The 23,581-nt window shown below is 37.6% G+C and overlaps 1 protein-coding gene across 1 annotated transcript in view; it reads left to right on the top strand.

Annotated features, from left to right (window-relative positions):
• The window catches only part of mrtfaa (myocardin related transcription factor Aa), a 35,306-nt gene that overhangs the window by 4,668 nt on the left and 7,057 nt on the right, over window positions 1-23,581 (top strand). Inside the window, 15 exon segments of the mRNA XM_043235087.1 lie at window positions 496-666; window positions 8,537-8,602; window positions 14,836-14,891; window positions 14,989-15,064; window positions 15,369-15,530; window positions 17,226-17,386; window positions 18,547-18,669; window positions 18,766-19,016; window positions 19,430-19,583; window positions 19,897-20,268; window positions 21,576-21,927; window positions 21,960-22,069; window positions 22,559-22,735; window positions 22,829-22,945; window positions 23,307-23,462. Of these exon segments, the coding sequence (XP_043091022.1) occupies window positions 510-666; window positions 8,537-8,602; window positions 14,836-14,891; window positions 14,989-15,064; window positions 15,369-15,530; window positions 17,226-17,386; window positions 18,547-18,669; window positions 18,766-19,016; window positions 19,430-19,583; window positions 19,897-20,268; window positions 21,576-21,927; window positions 21,960-22,069; window positions 22,559-22,735; window positions 22,829-22,945; window positions 23,307-23,462 (2,490 nt within the window). The 5' untranslated portion in view covers window positions 496-509.

Here is a 23,581-nt window from a genome sequence, read left to right on the forward strand (position 1 = left end):
ATGGAGCGCCTCATTAGCAGATGTGGCTGTGACTGGATGTGTGACTCGGTGTCGGGGTGATGTTATGCCAGATACCTTCTCAATCTGTCACTGCAGAGATGCTACATGTGTTTCTCTTTCTGCATGTGAAGTGTTATGACCTGTTACCATGGCAGTGGTGTTTGTCATCTGCCTAAAATGCTTGCAGCAGAGTTTGTGTTACCTCAGTTTTTTTTTTTCTGTTGCGGTGAGATCATATAACTTTACACACACACACACACACACACATTCTCTCTCCAAGTAGAACGCTCCTTGTCTTTGTGAATATGACCTTTAGTTACATAACAATGTTGTGCAGTTTCCTGGAAAATATCCTTGTGCGTATTCTGGAAAAATGTCACAAGTGACACTTTGTTCCCTTTAAAGCTCTGCAATCTTACTAAATACAAACTTAAAGTAGGTTAACAATGAATGACTTGTAATCACTTTTAGTAACGTTATTTCTTTTTGTTTTAGGGCTGTTTTTGACTATGGCGACGATGGAGGAGGAGTCAAGTCCCAGTGTCACTCCTACTGATACCGCAGGCTCCGCCTCTAGTCCTCAGAGTGACGCCGTAACCAATGAGCTGCAAGAACTGTCTCTTCAGCCCGCCCCCAACTTGCTTCCCATTCGTGAGCGGAAGAACGGTGAGCTTATTGTAATGCAAAAACATTTAATTGTAATTAATAAATCTGAGACGTTAGGTAAGACACAGGTCGTTGTCACTCGCCCCATAATACAGCATACGACTTAAATTTATCTCCATCGCTCTGTGAAATGCCACCCGTCAGAACATCATATTTTTATCCGGGTGGCTTAATGAGAAGAATTTTTCACATACAGTTTATGTCAGTGTCACCACATGGAGTTATGGAGGAAATAAAACCGAAGACAATTCTAGATAAGCTTCTGGTGGACAGTTTTACATCAAAAATATAAAAGAAATGAGGTACGGTTCATTTGAGACGATGCATTTCATTGCTGGCCTTTTGTAAAACCAGCAGCCAGTTGGAAAGCAATTTTGTTTTCCTTTAGTACTTTGGACCTTCCTTGTACAATCGTGGAATTTATAAACAGATTTTTATAATAATAGCTAAAAATTATAGTAACACTTTACAATGCGGTTCTATTTGTTCACATTAATTTAGCTTGATCTAATAATGATCGAGACCTGTAAAACATGTATTAATCTCAGTTAAAGCCAATTTCAGCATTTGATAATACATTATTAGATACATAAAATTACATAAAGGACCTCAGCTGAACTCAAAATGAGATATTTTAAATAACGTTGGTAACCAAAACAGTTGCCTTTAGTTTTTGACTTCTGCAGTATATATTTCAGTGTTACTGAAGTCAGTGGCTACCAGCAACTGTTTGGTTGCTAACATTCTTCAAAGTATCATCTTTTGCATCGATGATATCAACAGAAGAATGACTCCTGAACCGCTAAGGGGTGAGTAAGTGAAGACAGCATTTTCATTTGTTGCTGGGGTATCCATCCAAGTAACAGACTGTACTGTAAAGGGTTCGGAACAAATAAATGTACGTTCACCAACATGCACAATTAGGCATAGACATAATGTTATGATTTGATATGATAGGCTTAGTATTCCGATCTGCAAACGTGCACAAGCTTGCACATGGCTAAGCTGATTAAGTGCGTTTAGCGTGTGGTGACCAGCCCCTGGCTAATAATGGTTTCTAAGGTTATTTTGCATTACTAATCTTTGTAAACACCCACACTCACATCCCACAAGCTCTAAATATGAAAGACTGAATTCAGATTAAAAACCTAGTCGTAGGAGCCACGTTATCTGTGAGGTGTCACCACTGCCACCCGGTGGATCTTTTCAGCACTTTTTTTTGTGTGTGTGTGTGTGTGTGTGTGTGTGTGTCCTGGAAAAGTATTGGGCCGCCTGAAATCACTTACAGTATATACACAGTCTGGCAAGTAAGTAGTCATTTAGCAGATGCTTTTAACCAGCCGTGAGCGACCTGATTTTAAGTGCCTCGTTGAGGCTAATGGATCGGCCCTAGTGAGAAGGGTCTGGCTTCAGACCTGCACTCTACTCTGTCTGCAATGTCCCTTGCACATTCTGTACAGGAATCGAGAAAATGAGTTGCATAACGCTGTATAAGATTTCGGTGCTTATTGCTTCATTATATGTTATAGACTTAACTACTTTAAAAGAAATTGTTTCAGCGATGAAACTCGCAGCAATATGTGTTTGTTTACATAAGACGTAGTGTGTTCTGTCTTTCTGCTGTACCGCCAAGACAAAAAGAATATTTGGACACGTCCGCTTAATTGTTTTCTTATCCAATGCCATTTATTTGTGTAAATTTCAGTTGGTGTCTGAATAATTTTTTGGGGACAACTGCGTGTTTGTTTGGCGGTGTTGCAGAGCTGATGTTGTGGACCTCAGATCAAACATATATGCAGTTATATACAGTTATACAATTAACTGACAACACAATGAAAACATGATAGCACAATAAAAAACATGATTTTAGAAAATTAAAAAAAAAACGGTTATCTGTCTTTGCAAATAAACTTCTTAAAAAAATTTGTGTATGTGTGTGTGTATATATATATATATATATATATATATATATATATATATATACACGCACATACACACTCTCTGTTTCATTAATTGATCACAAGAAAAGGTAAAACCAAAAGAATGTTTTCCCCAAAAACCTGAATTTCTTTGTGATTTAAAGAAAGAAAGACGCAGACATCTTGGATGACATGGTGTTGAGTGAATTATCAGTATTTATTTTTTTTATTCTGAAAGTGAAAGGAAAATTTCATGCTATCTCGAGGGCCATCTCGAGTTTGTTTCTTCTTTGGAACAGGATTGGAGAAATGTATCATTATATCGTTACACCAATGGATCCTTTGCAGTGGTTAGTGCCTTCAGAATGAGAGTCCAAACAGCTGATTAAAAACAACAATGATCCAGTGTCTTGTGAAACAAAAAGCCAAAAGATGTTTTAAACTTTAAACTATTGCTTCCAGTTATTCAGCTAAAATATGAGTCCTCTATCCATAATATTGCTTTCTGTAGTTATCTCTAGAAATTATTGAATGAATGAATGAATATTTTATTATCATTTTACTAGTACAATTAAATTAAATGCAATCCTTTGGATGGAAATATGCAAGCAAAAAAAAGACACATTAAAGGAACAGTCCACTTTTTTTTTTTTTAGAAATAGAGTTAATAATTATTACAGTTTTAGAATCCATTCAGCCAGTCTGGCGATAGCACTTTTAGCTTAGCATAGATCATTAAATCCAATTAGACCAGTAGCATCTGACGGCACCCATTCACCACAGTAGATCACATTATCCAGATAATAATATATTTTTTAAATTAGTTTCAGCATTATTTAAATATTAAAAAACCTTTTAGTAGAGTTAGTTTTGTTTTAGTTAACAGTAACAACACTGATGAGAGCCTCCACTTGTGATGCTGGAGACAGGAATGTTTATATACACTCGTTTTATTCATTAAAATGCAGTTCCTCATTTCTGTCACCCCTGAGCCATCACATTTTCTTAAGTGCGAAGTTTATCTATAAAATGCACGCATCTCTCTTGATTTGTCTCGTCCAAGGATATTTTACACCCTCACACTTTGGCGTGTAAAAACAAATGTGCTACAGGAATAAGTCTGCGGCGTATTTGCTAAAAGAGGCTCCTGAAACACCTGCCGAACGGAGCGATTTTACACCTTAGCGGTGAGGTGTGGCTGTCAGACTTTGGATGCATTTCCATAAATACAGCAGCTTTAAATAGCTGCTCCAGACAATTGTGATGCAGCCGCCACAAATCTGCACTTTTAGGAAGTCGTATGTCACAGGTTTTAATTTTAGCCATATATTCATATTGAGAAACACACTTCTGTGACTGCGAACGTGCGTTTGTGTGTGTCATTCTGTCAGCAGAGAGAGGTCATTGAGTGCAGAGTGGGCTGCTTTAATAAAGCACACACTACTCAGCACAAATGTGTGTGTGTGTGTGTGTGTGTGGACTGAATGACTTAAGGAGCAGCTGTGGTTGTGCGGTAGTGCTGTCACACACACACACACACACACACACCTTTCCCTGCGGATAACTTCAGTCTCCATGCTGCTTCTGCAACAGCAGGAGCTCTGGGTCTTTGATGTGGCTGTTTCTTCTCATCAGATACCTCCGTTCTTTATTTTTTATTTATTTCCTTTCCATCATCTTCCACTCTCTTTTTCTCTCATCCGGATTCCAGTTAGCAGATCAGCAGTTCTGGGTGAATGATTGAAACGGGCGAAATATGAAAGACACAAAGGCTGAAATACATTTTTGGAGCTAGAAACTTCAGTATCTCTTTGAAGGAAAAAACGCTGTAACTTTTTTTTTTTTTTTTTTTTTTTTTTTTTTTTTGACCTTTTTGAAACCTTTTTTAAAAATCCTGGCTACCATGCTGGACACCAGCTCCTGGCTCCACGCCAGCCCCGCCCCTTTTGGATCTGCTCCAATCAGCTGCGGTGTGAAGAAAAACTGCATCCGATTGGACCGTGAGCGGCGAGCCTGTCTGAGTCTGAGAGAAGGTGTGGGGTCATACTGCATGCATACGTTCAGACCAGCAAACATACTAAGCCTTTAGCGAGCGTTTTGCAAAGACCGTGACCTGCTGTTACACTTATTCATCAGTATTTTGAGTTGTATTTCATTTTTCTCTATGTAGCTTGAATTTTCCATTGATTTTATTCTTACAGCTTTAGTAAGTTTACTTTAGCTTAAATGTATTAAAACAAAGGGCGACCCTGATTTGTGCCAACAATGAAGTCTTGCTTAAAACCCAGAAATAAATTCTTCCCCCGATTTACCCTTCTGCTGAACATAAAAGATATTTTGTGTAGCCAAACAGTTGATGTACCCCATTGACTTCCACATGGGGAAAACTGCTATGGAAGCCAATGGCTCCCCTTCAACTGTATGTTTACCAGCATTCTTCAAAATATCTTCTTTTGTGATCCGCAAAAGAAATGCGTTTATGCGGGTTTGGCACAACACGAACGTGTTGTTGAATTACATTTTGAGATGCACTCGTTGACTGAGTGTGTTGAAGGACTTTAAATCTGCTGCGGCTTGGCAATCAGATGTAATTAGATCAAATGTGATGTTTTATTTCTGTATACTTTATAAATAGCGAGACCGGTAAACAGCAGACGTGATCCGCTGAGCCGTTTGCACGTGTTCGTGTGATTGCGTGTGCTGTGCGTTGCATGCCGTGGGTGATGAGGGAACCGGAGCGATGACATTAACAGTCCAGCCTGAAGAGGCGTCAGCCCATGCGCACACACACACACACACACACACACACACACATGCTCGAACAGCACATTTAGGAGTCCTACAGGTCGCAATTTGAGACACGAGGTGTAATTTACAGTGATATCCTCAATAACTCAGCAGCAGCTCAGCGGCCTGCCGCACAGATTGAGTGTCAGGTACAGTATGACTGTGGAGACTCAAATAGAAACATGTGGATGGAGGGGTTCCAAACACACCATAAGTCCTGCATTGTGAGCGTAGTTTAACTGTGACAAACGCAAATCACTAAGAAAAACAACTCATTTACAAGGGTCAGATCTGTTTATATCCCGGTGTTGTTTATTAGTTGCTTATTAGGATGCATATTACTAGCATGTCGGGTGATTATTATTGCTTTTAAAGCACGCATTCATATTTTTGATCCCTTAATCTTATCCCATACCTGAACCTAAAAACTAGCTTGCTATTAATTAGCAGCAAATAGGGAGTTTACTGAGGCAAAGGTTGTAGATAATAGTTAATAATAATAATGGGAACTGATTCCCAAACTAAAGTATTCCCAGATAAGTTTTTTTATTATTATTTTAACCCCCAGCACAGGTTTTAAGGATCAAAAAAAATTTGTAGATTATCTTATCACATAAAAAAAATTCACATGAAAATCACTTGGCGTGACATGCATTATTCAGTACGATAAAAAATACACTGCTTAGTTAAATAATCAAAAAAGTGTGTTTATAAGTGCGTGTGCGTGTGTTTATATACATATGTAATATTTATTTCATTCACATTTAATATTTACAAATATATTTTTATGTAAATGTGTAAGAAAAAAGTTCTACAAAAGCCATAAAATTATATTAAACCATGTTAAACTATAGTAAATTGATTTATTTAGCAGCATTTCAGTGTTTTTCAACATTTTATTTGGGAAAATGATAAGGCTGTGTATCTGCAGTAATGTGGCAATTCAATACGTATCACAATACAGGGGTTGCGCTACGATATGTTGCAATGTATTGCAATACGGTAAACAAGACGATATATTGGGATACTTATTTTAGAAATGGGAGAATACAATATAATTTCAGTGATTTAGAACACACCATCGTATGCAAACCTTGGCCAAAAACAGCGCTGGCAGTGTGATCACAGCTTTCGAGACGGATAGAGCTTGGTTAGGATGTGCATCCCTTTATTTTCTGCCTTTGTTCTCACTCTTCAGTTTGCTGAGGGTGACATTACGTTGCTAAATCAGTGTGGATGATGTGTTTTGGCAGTAGTTTGTGCTGCAGTATCTCACTCTGACGCTGGAAAACTCACACATCACACACACAATTTTCCCAGACCAACTTTAGATCCCTAATACTGCAATTATGAGTCATCGGCCTCAATTCTCTTGCTTACGCTGGGTGCGACAGTCATTAACTCACAGCGTTGAGGTTTAGCGTGTATGTTAGCAGCACTGTTCTCCTGAAAGCGCTTGCGCACACCTCCTGCCAGCTCTCGATTTCGCCTCCTTTAGTGACCTCACACCGGATCAAAATTCAGCAGCCCGTCAGCTGCTGCGATGACATAAAGCCAGATCACAATTTAGCAGCGCAACAGGTGCAGCGCTGGCTCTGTCCCACAACACAAACGGCATGTGAACAGCTGCTATAGGCGCTCGGTTCATAAATTGACCCCTGCTGACAGGTACAGACCTCAACGACACCAGCCTTGATCAAAACATCTTTTGGCTTTTAAACAGTTGACAGAGGGGCGATAAAATGTTTTTGTAAAGAGACTTTATCTCAAACTAGTCATTAACTTTATCATTACCATCAAAATGTAATTTTATACATTCCTCATACGTGTGCAAAATCTAATACGTGTTGATATACTATTGATATTAAGTTTTTATAACAAATTGTGTTTTTATTAAATGTATATTTTACATCATAAAAGTGGCCCTAGAGCACAAAAACTGGGGTATATCTGTAGCAATATCCAACAATACATTGTATGTCAAATTAATCGATTTATGTTTAAATATTTGTTGTTATTGACATTTTTTCTGCATGTACTTATAGCTTTTATTGTAATTCCTCTAACGGTTCGATTCAGACATGTTGACTCTATGCCACATGGTTAATGATGACGCCGAGGAGCAAATGTGTCAAAATGTCAGATGCGAGAACCAAAACCACAGCTAGAGAGGTCTCGATTTAGCCTTGTATCATGTTATTAATCTAACAGGGCCCGATGTAAGTATGTTACATGAACGGCTTGGAGATACGATGCTTGAATTTCTGTTTTGGGGCCCTCGATAAATATCTGAAATTTTTAAAGGCTAATTTATATATGAGCCTGTAAGCAGTGTGCTGTCTCTTTGTGGCTTTACTGGTAAATCACTTGATCAAGCCAATATTTAGTTGTGACTGTACCTTTTGAGGTTTCAGTCCAAACCCAGATAACCTGTAAAGTAAAATAAACATTTATACCTCTGGCTGCTGCTGTAGATTGTATTTTACACAGTAAATGTGCCAGGACCTTTTTTTTTAAAATGTGCTTTTTAGTTTGATCTCTATTTATATTCAAACACTCATTTAACAGAATTGACGGTCTTTCTTCCTGTGGTAAGCCGTGGAAACATCTCGTACACTTCAGTTTAAAATCGAATGCAGAAACAGGAAGAGGAAGTGTGTTGTACTCTGTACTCTCTCCTCTCTGACTGATAAGCTCTCTGCCGGCTGTCAGGAAGAGCTTGTTCAAGAGGAGGATGAAGGAGACAGATCGAGCTGCTCGCCGGGTATTTATATGTGTCTTATGCTGTATTTTCTTTAGCGCGCCGTCTCCCGAACACGCAAATATTGATGCATTACAATAGTAATGAACTACAGTGAAGCAATTTCCTCAGAGTAACTTTCAGATGTGTTTGGAGTGTTTTCATTGCACAAGACCGGTCTGTTAGCGTCAGACCAGCACTCTCGTCTGTTTTACTAGATTTGAACTCTATAAAATGTTTCGTTTCATTTATGTTTATGCATTTTGCTCTCCTGAAGCCAACCAACCGATCGATCTGTTGTTGTGTAACAGTGCAAAATTATGTCCCGAGAATGAGTGTTTGAATTAGATGAGTCATTTTGCCCAATTCTTGATAGGTGACTAAATGTCTTCATCGTTGACTTTTTGTTTTTGTTTTCTTCTAGTTCTCCAACTCAAACTTCAGCAGAGGCGCACTCGAGAAGAGCTGGTTAACCAGGGGATCATGCCACGTAAGAAGCACTCACACTCTTCATCTAGCACTGGTTAATAATCTGTTGTTATTAGGCAGTTCTGTTAGCGTTTAGATTGAGGATCTCAGACGTTTTGTAGCACATCCCGAATCTTCCTTTGGTCTGGTTTTTGACATTTTTACCTTCCTTGAGCAAAACCGGTCCCGCACCTGGTTCATGGTTTTCATCTTTATGTGAATCTGGGTGAAATGTAGGTGCCTTGCGGTTAGACGTAGTAGGCACAGCTAGGCTCTCTCATCCTGTCGAGGATGCTGATTTTGTTTGGTATACGTAAGATAGAGTTGAACATCCTTTTGCGTTGTGGTTTTTCTCTGAGCATGAAAGGTTGGCCCATTCATCTCAAAACTACAACACTTCGATCTTAACTGTCAGGTCATCACTAATCTGATGGTGTCTAAGTACTTGATTTTAACAAAAAGGTTTCCATCTCGCGTTGGCTGAAATGGTATGGTTTGATTGAAGTTAGTTAAAATGGTGAAAGATGGATTGCTTGATGATTTGAGTGCTTAATGATGAGTAAAACAAGTACCCGGTAAGTTGAACAAGCTCCTTTTTGAAGTCAAAGCTTTAAAGTAGCTCAGCCCAAATTACTCAACAGATCGCTTTTTTTTACGTTTATACACTTGTTCTCACTCACTAAGTGTCTTGTATAAAAATTACCAAATTATATTTAGGTTGCTATTGATCAAAGCTAAGATTATATACGTTGAAATGCAAAACATCGGAGACAATCCTCTTCTGTTGAAAGTGGTTTGGGTCTAGGTTCTTTTGAAGCCGTTTTAGCAAATGGCCGGCAAGCTTCAGGACGGTTACACTTTTCGCAGTAGTTGTCGATTTGAGTCAGTTCATTTTAGTGGCTCTGTAGGCGTTTATGCTAAGCATATTGCTGACACTTAACCGAGACTTTAACACTAAAGTTGGCTCACACAGGATGCAAGGTTTAAAACAATGCAACACTTTTGACCAATTAAAGGTTCAAGAGTAATTTAACAGCCTTTGAGAACATTACAGCGAAGTATTTTGTATAATAGGATCATTATTAATTTAAAGTGCCCCTATTGTGGATATGTTATGTTTTTTTGAAAAATAGCTTTCATGCGGTGTGTGACACAACTCTTAAGTGAATGAAAACATCCTGCAAAGTTTTAAATCTGAAAACACACAGTTTACAATGTTGACTCTGAATCATTGAAACAAGTCTTTTTTTAAAAAACGACTCCCAAGCCGTTTCATGTTGATGTCAGCACGAAACATTTAGCATATTGTCTGCCTGAATGAAAATGCTAATTTCTTCTTAGCCACTAGGTGCCTCTTTTGGAGCTTTAAAAGCTCACAAACACTGCTTTAAATGAAATCGATCAGTCGTTCGGGAGTCGCTGAACAAATAAGGTCAAAATAAATGCATGTTATAAGAAAATGAAAGCGGTTTTTGACTTTGCATGCATGCCAACCTGTTGTTGGGGACTCCCAAAAGCAAAATGTAAACCTTTCATTAACCATAATAGGGGCACTTCAAAGGTTTTTTCCTCGATGTTACAAATGTAAGTAATGCGAGTAACCGAAATACCAAAGAAAAAAAAATCATATTTTTAGGTAAACAAAATTGGAGAATATTTTGATTTTATTTTATTTTATCAATGATGTTAAAAGCATTTAGTAACAATCAGCAAACAGAATCTGACCAATAACCAGTAAGTTGCAATCATGTGCTATCCTCCAATCTCCAACTCCTACACAAAACATTAGACCTAACCTTTTGAGGATACCTGCTGGAGAAACACTGTGTAATCCAAATGATCAAATCGATATGATGCTGAAAGCTATATCTGAATCTGAATACAAGTTTGCATGTAAATTATCTAATATTATTATCTCAAATATGCAGTTTCCATGTAACCAACTCATTTTGTCTGGAGAGAGATGGACTAGCTAATCAAAGATGTTTTGTTTTCTTCTTTTATTTTTTTCCCCTCCTCTGCTTCCAGTGCTTTATGTGCCAGTTTCATCTACAAATAGCATGATTTACATGCATCACTTTTTAAAGCGTGCACATGACACAAACTAATGCATTTATGCTTGATTTCTAATAAGCATTGATTGTATGACTGGCCCTTTAAGGAGGCGTGCCAATAATGGAAGCGCCGAAATCTTGCTTAAGATCTCTTCTTAGAATCATCTGCAAAAGAAAAAGAAATGAAAGCCAGAAAAGCAGAAGCAGAGGGTTCAAATAAGGTGACCATTCCCCTAAGCAGTTTTATGTAATGCTTCATACTGGACCCATAATATCTTCCAGCATCTGTGATCCAGTTTGAACCCAGTGTCTGCTGATATCAGCATCTCATTTGGCACACTGACTGACTGTCAACACTGTTCAACCAGCAACGGTCATGCCATAGAAAATACTGTCTAAGAAGCTGTTTCTTAGAGATCTCTTTAATTGTCAGATATCTTTTATAAATGATCTTTTTAGCATTCTATATTATTCATCTGGCATGTTGATTCATTGAAAGCTGCGCTGAAAATTAGAATATATTGTTGTAATTCTCATTATATTAGTCTTATTTCTTTATTTGTATCTATTTTGTATTTTATTTACGATTACGTTTTTTTTTTACTTTTATGTTTTAATTATGTTTTTATTTAACTCTTTTTTTTCTTTTTCTTTTTATAATTTTTATTATTTATTTATAAAATTCAATGCATAAATAGGTGTCCTGAGACATGAATTTCAGGGATAAATGAAACATGGCATGTTTGCATTAAAGGTGACATATCATGATAATCAGATTTATTTTCAGGTTTTAAGTGTCTAAATCTACCGAACAAAAAAATGTGAAAAAGAGTAACTTTGCATTATTAAGTCTGTAAAATAAGTGCTTGTGACGTTGCAAAGGGACCTCATGATAATATTTCCGCCCCGAAGCCTATTTAGGAGACGATAGAGCGGTGGATTTATAGATTTATTTACTGTATATTCCTGTTTACCTCCATAACTTTGGATATATCCACTCAGAAAACCATAAATCGGAAGTTTGATTTCAGCCCGATAAACATGATAATCCGAATCCAAACCTGTTTTTAGCAGGCACAAGCTGTAATGGGACGGCTCTATTCTGGAATAGGGGGTATTGGGCAGCAGCTCATTTGCATTTAAAGAAACGGGCACCAATATCAGTGTTTCTGCTTCCGCTCAAAATAGGCATTTTCAAAATGGAATAATAAATGCTCTGTGTTAAAACTTCAGACACATTCTGGGGACACCAGAGATTTGTATTACACTTTGTAAAATGGAGCATAATATGTCACCTTTAAGCAATCATGGAAAGTAGGTTTGGGAAACTAGTTTGAAAACAGTCATTATTTTTGCAGTTTTATTTGAATGCTAAAAAGGTCTAAAAAGTCTAAATGTTTCAATTGCTTTAAATCCTAGTCTAAGATGGAGATATTTAATGCACTATTAGTCAAAGTAAATGCATGGCTGGCCATGCTTTTCATTTGGGTGTGTTGCGCACAAACACACACACACACACACACACACACAGACACACAAACATACACACACTCACTCAGTTGAGCCAGTGAGCAGGTGATAAGCAGTGTATTTAAATATATGCCATGTTTCCCATTATATCTGTTAGTAAAAGGTCAAACGCCTGCTATAATCATCAAAGCCATTTGCTTTCCAAATCCTTTTGATTATGCGACGCAAACTGGATACTCTGAAGAGAGAATATAGAAAGTCGTTTGGTTAGAAAGGTTCTGTCCAAGATAGAAATAAACCGCAATGGCAGCAGATGGCAACCTAGGGGATCTTTACAGAGCTCACCCAATAAGTGTCTGCATCTAAATATGGATCCCAACGGGAAGGAAGAGCAACCAGCAAATGTGTATCTGCACTTTCAGAGTATTCCTGAGCCTCACTTTCACTGTCTTCTCCCTTTCACTTCCTGTGCTGGCTTGCATTTCCTGTCAACTTGATTGCACTCTTTCGCTCTTATCTGCTTTGTCTGATCTCCCTTGACTGAGCTGCCGTCTTCCACTCTCAAATGAATGTGTGTGTATATGTGTGTGTATGTATATGTATATGCACTCATGGGAAAACCTGTGAGGCCAACGACATCTTGCCGGACATTGAGCATGAGGCGAAAAGAGCGAGTGAGACAGAGGAGAAAGCAGCAGCAGCAGCATCAGCATCATTGTCATAGAATTTCTTATGTTTAAAAAGACTGCCAAACTGATTAGGAGTGTCAGGAGTGTCAGGAAAAGGGGGCAGACTGCAGAGGGTCCGGCGGCTAAAAGCGGCCCAGAAAACCCAGTGAAAGGGTAAAGCATGCTCAAGCAAGAACACCATTCTGACCAGAGGGGCACTTCTAGACCCTTTTTAGGCTTTTTAGGCATATAAGTGTTTCAGTGTAGTTTGTTTTTCAATTCAGTTTTTATTTCAGGAGCAGTACACAAATTTTTGCATGCATTGTTAGTAAGCGTGGATGCCGATAACACTGTAAGTGATTTAATCAAAGGAAACGTGTTCTAGTGTTTTAGAAACACTTAAGTTTGCATTATCAGCTCTGCGAATCATAGATCCAGCATGCAGTTGAGAAAGGAAATCTGAAGATTTGAGCCTGAATCTTGATGGGGATGTGGTTACAGGGACTTTCTGCACAAGTTCTGATTACGTAAGCTAAAGCGGCATGAACTCATTGGATACTCTGAAACGCTTCTGCAGACATCTACAAGTGCAGTTATAAGAGGTTTTGTGCCCTAATTTTCACCTTTTCAGCCTTGTTAATTTCTCGTCTGCAGATAAACGACAAACATGGCCATGTCTTCGACGGTGGAGGACCGTTGTGAATGTAGGATCCTCATTTAGTGCATAATCAGCTTTAGTAATTGGCCTGTTTCTGTCAGATAGTACGACCGCTTTTGATCCCAGTGATGTAATGAATCCCTAGTATCAAGATGGCGGTCGGGTCACGTGGCGTTTAATGGGGTGTTGATGACGATGAGGCATCAATCACATCAAGTGGTTTTCACACTAACCTCATCATTTCTTTCTCTCTCTCACTTTTTGTTCTCACTTCAGGCTTTTTGTGTTGTTGCTGGTCAGGGTTAAAGGGCATAGTGTGTGGATGCAGTGATGTGAAAGGAGCTCGTGTGTTGCTGTGGGCAGTCAACCACTCTCACCAGAATCTCCTCATAAACACCTACTCATCTTTTTTTTTCCTCTCGCCTCTCTTTTTTGTTTCCACGAGCCGTCTTTGCATTTATCACAAATTATATATTTGTCTGTTTTACAGAATTTGGCTTTTTGATTTGTAAAAAGCACACATACAGTACATTGCAGAATTGATTTGACATGTTTTTTGTAAATTATTATAATTTTTTTTGCAATATGTTGCGTATAAAATGTTAAAAAATAAGTAAACATACATAAAACTAAACTTATGTATTTAAACACATACGCATTGATGGCTTTATATTTATTTCTCGATTTTTGTATTTTTTTTTTTACTTTGCAATATAACAATATATATTCATTTTAATTATATTACATATATATATATATATATATATATATATATATATATATATATATATATATATATATATATATATATATATATATATAATTATATTAAAATCTATTTAAAAATAAAAATGTAGAAATGATTTTACAGAAATGTTCTCTGCGGGCTTTGCTTTCGGTCTCCGGAGACGCTGTGTGAACTGTGAACCAGATAGAGAAGCTTTGTTTCAAGGTGTATTAAATATGGGGCAGAAACACACACTCAAGACTGTGAACCTGCTGGATTAAACTGTCTTCCGGATGTGCGTGTTGCGATATTATTTTTAGGTTTTGCGCGCACAAATGCGTACGTGTTCCTGGAGTAAAGAGGTGCAGAGTAATATGTTGTTCCTGTATCAAGCTCTTTTAACAAGCATATATTTTTTTTCTCTCTGAAACTTTTTTTTTTTTTTTTTTTAAATACAAAAATAACTTTTTCACCTGATCCAAAAAAAATCAGAAAAGTATTTGCACCTCACTGCAGTAAAGATGTTTCCTGTAATCTGCACGACGCAGATAACGAGTTTGCTATTTATGACTTTTCTCATTTACCGAAAAAATCAGTCCTCACAGCAGAAACGTTATACATTTATACATCAACTTTGGATTTAATAGTCTTATCTCTCCCTTTCTTTTTGCCTTCCAGCGCTGAAAAGTTCTGCATCTTTTCATGAGCAGAGGCGAAGTTTAGAACGAGCTCGGGTAAGTCCTTCACAGATTGTTTTTTCATCGTCTCTTTCCAGTCAAGCCAAAATAAACACTATAACTTTATTTCTCCTACTTTCCTCTCGTATCTCAGACTGAAGACTACCTGAAGAGAAAGATCCGCAGCCGTCCCGAGAGGTCCGAGCTGGTCAGGATGCACATTCTTGAAGGTGAGTATTTTCAAACCCTGACGCACACCTCAGAGAAACACTACGGCTGCGTCCCAAATCGCATAATCTCTGACTAGGTACTCCTTTGGAATAAGCAATTGCTTAGCGACTGCTTAAAAAGTATGTTCTATATAGCATTAATGTTTGTAGTTAGCAAGTTAGCAATTTCGGATGCAGCATGTGCTTTAAAAGCATTTATTTTAAATACGTTATTTTACATTTACATTATTTTAAATACATGGCTAATTTTGCACGTGTGTGTTTTTTTTTTGTTTTTTTAACTGTATGTATTTTCTGTATACAGAGACATCAGCTGAGCCGTCTCTACAAGCCAAGCAGCTTCTGCTAAAACGAGCTCGTCTAGCCGACGATCTGAACGATAAAATCTCCCAGCGGCCCGGACCGATGGAGCTCATTCACAAAAACATCCTTCCAGTTCACAGCAGTCTCAAACAAGCCATCATAGGTACTATTTTCACGCATGACATATTTTACACACTACTGTAAATTTTACTTCACAGTTTTAACAGCAGACGTAGTTCCCCCTCGTGTCAGTACCGTTTGAAGATTTTTTTATTTTTTTTTTACTATAGTAAGTGTACGCTTTATCTCAGATTAGTTTAAAATGTTTGTAATATGGACTAACAATTTTGTCGCTAATCTATTTTATTATACGCTTTTAAATTGATATATTTTACATGTAAATAAGTAAATAATATTAACCATGAATAAGTGTAAATGGGTGAATAGCTGTAATATGAATATTAATAAATGGCTCAAAGACAAACAATAAGTGTAATACTGCTTTAAATGGCTGTCGTTTTCCTGCCCCCCAAAAATGTAAATGTTTGCTGTTTAATTTAACAGCAATTTTAGTTTTTTTTGCTATTTTTAAATTTTCCCCTGATATAGACACACCCACTAAAATGTTAAATTCAGTGTAACAATTTTATCAGGCATATTTGCAACAAAAATCCACTTATGATACATAAAAAAATTAATTACTTTCACCCCAAATACGAATTAGATATTTTTAAATGTACTAGCTATCAAATAAAAATACTAACAAAATTTTTACAAATTGCCACTGTCGTAAGTTTAGTTTTTTACTCCTTTAAAACACAGTGAAATTGAATATGCTCACTTATAACTTTATGTATTTTAATGTGTACAAATCAGAATAAGCATGTTGTTTGAATTTTTACATAATGTAATATTATCAATAAAACCATAATTACCTTTTGTAAATTGCTCTGACCCCAATTGTAAATATAAAAAAAACATTTTTGTGTTAACTGTGTAAGAAATTGGTTGCTTATTGTTATCATTATCAACTTAGTTGATTAGTTGTTGCTGTCTTAAACATATTAGCCTTATATCGTCCACAAAAATTGGCGGTTTAAAAAAACCCATCAACCTAACATTCTCATTTATATTCCTCTCACTGCACATTTCCTCGGATCATTCCCTTCTTCCCCTCAATCTACATCCATACACAAGCTCTTCGGTGCTCAATCCAGCGCGTCATTAGCGGTGTGTGCGCGCATTCATCTTCATATTTATATCCCTCCACGTTCCTGCAGCGCTGCAGAGGGTGATAATTTAATGCAGAGTTATGGTAATGAGATTGGTGTGCGTCGAACACCAAGTTAAATTAATTAGAGGGGAATTTACGTTGATGTTCATACAGAATACGCCGCTCCGTGGCGGCGTGAGTCGATTAACCGTGAAGTTTATGCCGCGTCACACAATGCAGCACAGTGAAGGAATGATGAAAGACGTTTGCACAGAATGGCTTAAACTGTTTTAATCCCTAAATAACCTAATTAGAGAGTTAATGATTATCGGCATAATGCCACGCTCTCAGAACACGCTCAAATTAAATATAAATATCATGCACTGCAGTTTAAAGGTTTTATTATTCACTCTGGGACAATATTAGTGCAGCGTAAGTGAAATGTGGAAGCTGCGCACTAAAGATCAGAGATTTCTTTCATGCCGTTTTTTACTTAAGATTACTGATGATTGTTATTACAACCATATTTTTTATTTATTCTTTTTATTAATACTTTTTTTTGTGGAAATAATAGTAGTATATTAGAGCTGTGGACATTATATTTTAATTCACTGCAGTTTACTTACAGTACTTTTTCTCCTTCAGAGACAGAGTTTTCAAAAGTAGAAGCGGAGAGCTCTTCGTTTGACGAGGAAAGCAGTGACGCGTTCTCACCCGAGCAGAGCCTTCGCCAGGACTCTCCCCTCGGCCCAGGACACTTACCGTCTCCACCGGAGATACCGGCCAATGAAACCACACCAAAACAGGTGCTGTATGTCAATTTGCTAACTTTAAAACATTTTGGGGAAAAATTTAAAAGCATAATTTTTAGACCTCAAAGTCACAGAAATGTATTTCGTTTATTTAGCGAAATCCAAAATGTTCCATTCAGATTACCTTGCCTTTTTAAAGATTAGTTTTAAAATGTATTTTAATGAATTTCGATTACATTCAAAATCTAAATGAATGAAAATTCTCTGCTTCAGTGCACCCTACATTTTTTTTTTTTTCTTGTCGAACATACACCATTTATGATCATTTAAATTAAAACAAATTCATCATTTTTGATCACTAAATTTAAAACTATAAGAAATTGTTTTTGCTATTTGAAAAATAAACCTTTTTAAAAATTTGATTAGATTAAGAAGATATTATAAAATATTCTTCATCTAATAGTTATATTTTATTTATAATCAGCTTATTTCAGTTAGTTAGCCAGTGCATCTCTAATGCATTTCCAATAAAAAAAAATGATTTTCTGATTTTCATTTTAAGTATTAAATGACCAAAAACTGATGCATTAAAATTAAAAAAAGAACCAATAGATAACTAAACCTTTTTTTTTAACTAAAGTTAAAATGAACAATTTAAATTTAATAATTTTTTTCGAATTTAAAAAATGAATTTAATATAAGTTAGTAGTAATAATAATTATAATAATAAAATACTTCAAACTGTATCAGTGGTGTGTAAAATATAAAGGTATATTTTTAATGCACAGAATGTAAATAGAGTGTCTTAAACAGATGGTCTCAGCTATTGATTTAACCTGTACAGATCTTGGCAGTTTGAGTAAAACCCCTCTAAAGTTAACAAGCTAATAATCTTTCATCATCAGAATATCACACACAAACACTTTGAAGTCTTCGTGCAGCTCCTTGTGCTCAGTCAGCTCTCAAGAGCCCTGAATTATTTGCAGTGCTCACCATCTTCATTCAGCTCTAGCACACACATAGACACACAGACACACACACACACTTCTGCTAACAAGCACTTGATCTTCTGCACACGTTAATGTTTTGGTTCTGTAGTTGCATTTACACACACACACACACACACACACACACACTCGTCTGTGCTCTCTGAATGCAGTCATGCAAACACGATAGAGTTCTTCAAGTTCATGTTCTTCTCTGTATTGTCGTAGGCCCCGCCCCCTCCTGCTCCTCCTCCTCCTCCTCCACTGCTGCCAAACCCAGCTGGCCCCGCCCCTCAGCAGAAACTAACCAATGGAACGACAGGCCACAAGCAAGCTCCTGCACTACAAAAGGTGACAGTTCCTCCTCTAACCCAGGACAGCCAGAATTGCTGTTTTAAACATATAATAAGTCCTCTTTCTTGCTAAATGGCCTTCTGTGTCACGTAGGGTGGTAAAGTGGGTAGTGAGCGCCCTGCTCAGAGATCTAAGAAGGTAAGGGACAACAAACCCAAGGTGAAGAAGCTGAAGTATCACCAGTATGTTCCTCCAGACCAGAAACCTGAGCGTGAGCCTCCACCTCTGCTCGACTCCTCCTACGCCAAACTCCTCTATCAACAGCAGCTCTTTCTCCAGCTGCAGATCATCAACCAACAGCAGCAGAACTACAACTACCACACCATCCTGCCTGCTCCACCCAAGTAAGACATGACGCATGTTCATTGTGTTGTCTGCATGTGTTTTTTGTAATTCTGTGGATTTCAATTGCAAGAAAGCACATAAAACACATTATCAAAAAAATCTGACAAATTACTGTACATTTTGTTTATATATTGAATGATAGTTGCTTTATGTTACGTTACTTTTTTGGATAAATAGAAAGTTCAAAAGAACAGTGATGTAGTAACTTTTGTAAACTGTCACTTTTTCTTTAATTGACTGCATCCTTCTTGAATACAAGTAAAGTATATTTTAGTGCTGGGCAATGATTAATCACAATTGATATAAAATATTTTGTTTACATAATATATAAAATCTATATTATATAACCTCTATCTGTCAGGCAAAAAAATGTAAGGCAATTAACATTACAATTTGTCTACATTTTATTTAGGCCTCCTGCTGATCAGCAGCCTGCCTTGGCCAATGGCCCGTCGTCATCCAAAAATGACACGCCCCCTCAGTCAACATCCACTAATCAGCAGACCACTGCGATCGGAGGCGGACTCAAAATAGCACCCCTGCCTTCCAACCTGGATGAGCTGAAGGTTGAATCCCCTGCTTTGATAATAAACATTAGGCCTGGTATCACAGATAGGGTTTAGACTAAGCCAGAATTAGGCCGTAGTTAAATTAGGAGCTTTAAGTCATTTTTATAAGCATGCCTTAGAAAAAAAACATTACCAGTGTCCATCATGAGACAATTTTTTTTAATATTTTAAGATCAGTTAGTGCAAGTTGTTTTGAGTTGAAACAGCTCAGACTGGAACTAGACTTAAACCTTGTCTTTGAAACCGTGGGATAAATGGACTCCTTTAATGGACTCCTGTCACATCCTGTCATTCTCTTCACTTCCTGCAGGTGGCAGAGCTGAAGCAGGAGTTAAAAGTGCGGGGCTTAACCGTCTCCGGCACCAAAAACGACCTTATTGAGCGGCTGAAGAATTTTCACGAGCAGAACGGTGGCACCAACACACCGACAACATCTAAAACCAGCACACCACCAGCCCCTGTAGTGGGAGGGGTCTCTTCCTCCACCCAATCAGCAGACAGGAGCCTGGGGGTTGCTTCCTTCCCATTCGCTGCTGCTGCTGCAGAAAGGGGCGGTGCTCCAATAATGCAGTTTGGCAGCACTAGCTCCTCCCCTCCGGTTTCCCCTGCCCACTCGGAGCGCTCATCGACTGGAATGAGCCCAGATGAAACCAGCTGTAATGGAGATGCTTTTGGGGAAATGGTAAATGTCTCCTGTGCTTTTGTGCTGCTAGTCTTCAAAAGGATAAAAAGGATAACTTCGGGATAAGCAGTTGTGAAACGTTATGAAGTGTGTAAAAAGTGACATTTACAGATAGGCTTACCCTGTGTCTGCTGTGGAAGTGACCAGTGAAGCGTTGCACCACAACAGCTAGAGGCTGATGCATGTGTCAAAGCTGCATGTCACCTCTGAGTGTTCACTCGCCACAAAACAGATCTGAGCTTGAGGCTACACTGCACAGCAAACAGGAAAACGCTGCCTACTCCTTTTTTTTTTTTTTTTATAAGATCTCATGGCCTGATAATTGATGATTAAACAATAAGTTTAGACTTCAGGCAGTAGCAAAATAAAAAAAATAACATCCTACTGTAGTTTTGTTGAAAATCTGTTGGTCTAATTATTTATAAAAGACTTGAAAAGAGAGAAAATCAACTGTACAACTATCTCTATAGATATATATATATATCTAATATATATAATATATATCATATATATATATAACATTTAGACTTGCCCAAAGTAATGAATAAATATATAAGACTGTGAAAATATATAGAACATAGAACATCTCCTGGTTGCATAATTATAATAAACAATAAATAAATAAAAATGTATTATTTATGAAATTGGATTTCAGCAATAGTAAAATAAAAGTAAAATCCTTAATACTTTTGTACAAATATGGTGGTTATATAATTGATAACGATATAATAATTTGTAGTAGAATTTAAATGTTTAGTTTAAAATAATATTTCATCTAGATTTCAGCTATCTTTGTTTTTTAGAAGAAAATCGGTCAGTCTAAATATTGAGGATGATATCGTAATTATTTTCTTAATAAAAGTAAAAGGAGTTTACTTCAAAGTAATAATTAGGCTAAACCTATTTTTGCAAAAATGAATATGTAATAATTCATAACAATTTATTTTATTAAAATAATAATATAATTCAGTAATATCATTTGTATGATGTGAATATAAAATTGATTGCTATTTATATTTATTTGGTTAAAAATCTACAATAGAATGAAAAATTGTATTTGTCTTCATTTTTTATTTTAGCATAGTAGTAAAGTTGTTTATTAAGTAGCTGTGCAGTAGCTGTAAGTATTTATGCATGCAAATATTAATGCAGTGTAGTTTTGTTATGCTTTACTGTACTGACTCGTATACCCAAAATATAGATTTATTACATTCATACAATTATGTACTGTAAGTGTTCCCTCAACAAGTTGAGTATTTTGAATGGCTCTTAATATTCGTGTTATTTCCCGTTCCTGTCCCTTTCAGGTGACCTCTCCTCTTACCCAGCTCTCCTTGCAACCTTCTCCTCCTCTCCCTTCCACGATCTGCATTAAAGAGGAGCCCGGCAGCCGGACATCTCCGTCCTCCTGCTGTCTGCTGTCCGGGTCTGCGGCGCCCCCTATAGACAAGGACCAGATGCTCCAGGAGAAGGACCGACGCATTCAGGAGCTCACCCGCATGCTGCTACAGAAACAGCAGCTGGTCGAATCTCTGCGCTCGCAGCTGAAGGGCAAGCGCGTGGCGCTTCCTGGAGTCAGCATGGATGCGATCAGAGCCACTCTTAAGGAGGAGGTCATAGAGGTGATGGAGGAGAGCGAGATGGTGACAGAGCCCAGGTGTTTCCTCAGGAAGAGACAGTGGCTGCAATAGAGCTGGAGCAGGAACAGCTCATAATGCAAGAGAACCAGCGCAACCTGCAGCAACAAGTACATCAGAGGAAGAGGAAGACACAAAAACAACAGCACAACCAACAAAAACAAGTCAGTAGAGTTTCCTTTTTGAGATGACACTGTCGTCTCATTACAGTCATTTAAAGAGCAATTCCAAAACTGAATCCTGACCGGCTTTGAGTCGTGATCCCTTTGTGAAGGACCCAGTTTAAAACTAACCACTGCTAAATGTTGCCTTGACAATTACATTTTTTACACAAAAATTACCGGGGGAAAAAAATGTAAACATTAATAGATGTAAAAATAAATAGATCATAAAAGTCATTAGCCTTGTGGGAAGTGTGGGGACATATAGTGCTGTTGAACTACGGGCATCCTAAGAGTACTTTTATATTTATATTTTTTTATATATATTTTTTTTTACACTATTTCCCTTGACACCCTAGCACTACACCTCAGCCTCCTGGGGTTATGTTTGTGGCACAGCAGCAGTCAGACACTGAACTTTTATTGTAATGGAAAATCATGGCACATCTCATGTTTTCTGCTAACCTTTCTTCTTTTCCATTTTTCCAGCAGTTGCCTCAAGCACTTACCAAGCAGCAGTCAAGTCCTGTTTCTTCATTCCCGGTGGATGTACTCAACTCAAACTCCACCCCCACCATAGTGACCGACAGCAACGGCAACCAGTTCCTGCTAACACTGTCCAATCAAAACACAGAGGCACCAGCCAGAGGCCGCCGCACCCAGGGCAAAGTAACCAATCAGATTAAACTTGTGCCTCTGTGCTTAGAGATGTCAAAATCTATACAATTATTATGTAATCATTGATGTTTATCTCATTTTCAGAGACTGCAGTCTGCACCCACCGTGTTTCCCAACCAATCAGTGACTGAATTCCTTAACAAAAACAACCAATCAGAACAGCCCGTACAAACCGTCATTTTAAAACAGCCAATCAAAAAGGTTAGCACAACAACTCTTTATTGCTGCATTTTCACACTCTTTATTTACTGAGAATCTCAGCTGATACTACTACTATTTCAATCGCCATGTTCATTCTTTAAGCTGTTAATGTTAATTGAGACTCTATGACAGCTAATAGGAAAGGACTTTTGCAGAAAACTGTCCATATAAATTAATGATATGTATAAAGGCATCCCTTATTCCTGACAAGTCATTGAACACGGTTATGAGACTTTCAAACCCACTTATTAAAATGTTAATGACTAATCACTGTCACTGGTTTTCAAATGAGGGCTGCAGGCATGGGCTATTAGCCCATTAACATCGGGACTAATTGAGATGCATGTTTTTACTTTGACAGGCACTAAAGCCAGACCTAAATGTGACGACCAATTATAAAGCATCAAGCTGCACATCCATCTCATCACCAGCCAATATCCAACCGTTCTTCTCTCCGGTGGATTCTACGAACACCACCGAACCCGTCCCCTCATCTCCCAACAACAACAACAACAACGTAAGTGTTTGGATTATGTGCGTATCAAAGACCTGTTTCGAAACCTGGTGTGCTTGCAATGTGCATCGTTGTAAACAAATTCAGTTGTGGAAAAAGTATGTGACCCCTTTGGTAGAACT

Source organism: Puntigrus tetrazona, chromosome 3 (genome assembly GCF_018831695.1).
Source record: "Puntigrus tetrazona isolate hp1 chromosome 3, ASM1883169v1, whole genome shotgun sequence".
Lineage (NCBI taxonomy): Eukaryota > Metazoa > Chordata > Actinopteri > Cypriniformes > Cyprinidae > Puntigrus > Puntigrus tetrazona.